This window comes from Stegastes partitus, unplaced genomic scaffold (genome assembly GCF_000690725.1).
Source record: "Stegastes partitus isolate 25-593 unplaced genomic scaffold, Stegastes_partitus-1.0.2 Scaffold1790, whole genome shotgun sequence".
NCBI classification, from domain to species: Eukaryota; Metazoa; Chordata; class Actinopteri; family Pomacentridae; genus Stegastes; species Stegastes partitus.
Genome location: NW_007579521.1, coordinates 132821 through 134142, shown reverse-complemented (window position 1 = coordinate 134142; position 1322 = coordinate 132821). Strand labels below are relative to the sequence as shown.

General features: G+C 55.3%; 1 protein-coding gene across 1 annotated transcript in view; it reads right to left on the bottom strand.

The window, feature by feature from the left end:
- l3mbtl4 (L3MBTL histone methyl-lysine binding protein 4) overlaps positions 1-945 on the bottom strand; it is a 17530-nt gene extending 16585 nt beyond the window's left edge. Inside the window, exon 1 of the mRNA XM_008302299.1 lies at positions 876-945. Coding sequence (XP_008300521.1) covers positions 876-945 — 70 coding nt within the window. The remainder of the gene's footprint in view (positions 1-875) is intronic.
- Positions 946-1322: the final 377 nt, after the last annotated feature.

The window sequence follows — 1322 nt, the reverse complement described above, 5'->3', positions numbered from 1 at the left end:
GAACAGAACCAACACACGTCCTAAATGACATCTGATGTGACCAAAGATTAAACGTTGTTCTAATGTTTCCATGTAACACAATATGATACCCTGTAAACACCAGAACACTGTTTTATGCTAACGTACATCATCTCTACACCTTCATCCTCACCAGGGTCATGGGGGGCGGAGCCTATCCCAGCTGACTCAGGGTGAAGGCAGGTTCACCTGGACAGGTAACCAGTCTATCACAGGGCTACAACATGTCACATGTTAACCTCTAAACATCAGAACACTGTTTCAGTATTTCTCTGCCTATAGAACCCGTAAAGTGCACTTTTCCATTAGTATTGTTCTAGGTGTTGAAGAACCTGTAGAACCTCAGAACAACCTCAGCAGAACCTCTGTACAGATGAACTGATCCAGTCCTGATAATCGATAATCACTGAGTCCTGAGCTGCGCCCCTGTGGCCCTTCTCTGAACCTGCTCCTGAAAGGATCACCTGGAGGAAGCGGGGGGCGGGGCTACACGGAGCTGGACGCCTATTGGCTGCTCGGGCCGTCCGTCTCTCTGCCTGCAGCTCTGATTGGCTGGTGCGGGGGGGGCTTCTCTGCGGGGGAGCGCAGGAAGGAGCCAAGTTTCCAGCAAACAACCAAACGGGACCTTTAAACCACCGCCGTGAACGAGCGAGCGGGAGCGCGCCGCCGCTTGGTGCGGCCACGGGGCCCCGCGGCCCTGAGTGCGGACGCGCAGCCTCGCGGAGCGGCCGCGGCGCAGCGCGGAGCCGCAGCGCGCCGCCGTCGCTCGGACACACGCTCTGCCGACCGGACCCGACCGGACCCGTCTGGAACCGGCTGGAACCGGCACCAGAACCGGAGCTCTGAGCGAGACTTACCGACTGTGATGATCCGCTGCTGACACACCGAACAACACGGAAGTACCGAGGCTCCGAGCCCACTGCGCATGCTCTTGCAGGAGGAGGGCGGGTTAGAGGGAAGCGCACAGACAGAAAACAACAACAGACACACAAAGTCCACAAACACACACAAAACAGCAGAAACACACAAAACGAGCACAAAGAAACACAAAATACCAGCAGAGCCCAAACCCAAACCTGCAGAAGCACCAGAGTCTGGTCACTGATCATCCATTATTGATCACTGATCACTGGTCAGACTCTTTCTGGGATCTTTATCAAGACTTTATGTAATATTCAGGCTCCCAGCTGGAGACTCTGTGAGCAGCGTGGATCTTCCTGCGTGGAGTCTCCATGTTCTCCCCGTGCAGCGTGGGTTCTCTCCGGGTTCTCCGGCTTCCTCCCACAGTCCAGAAACATGCTGAG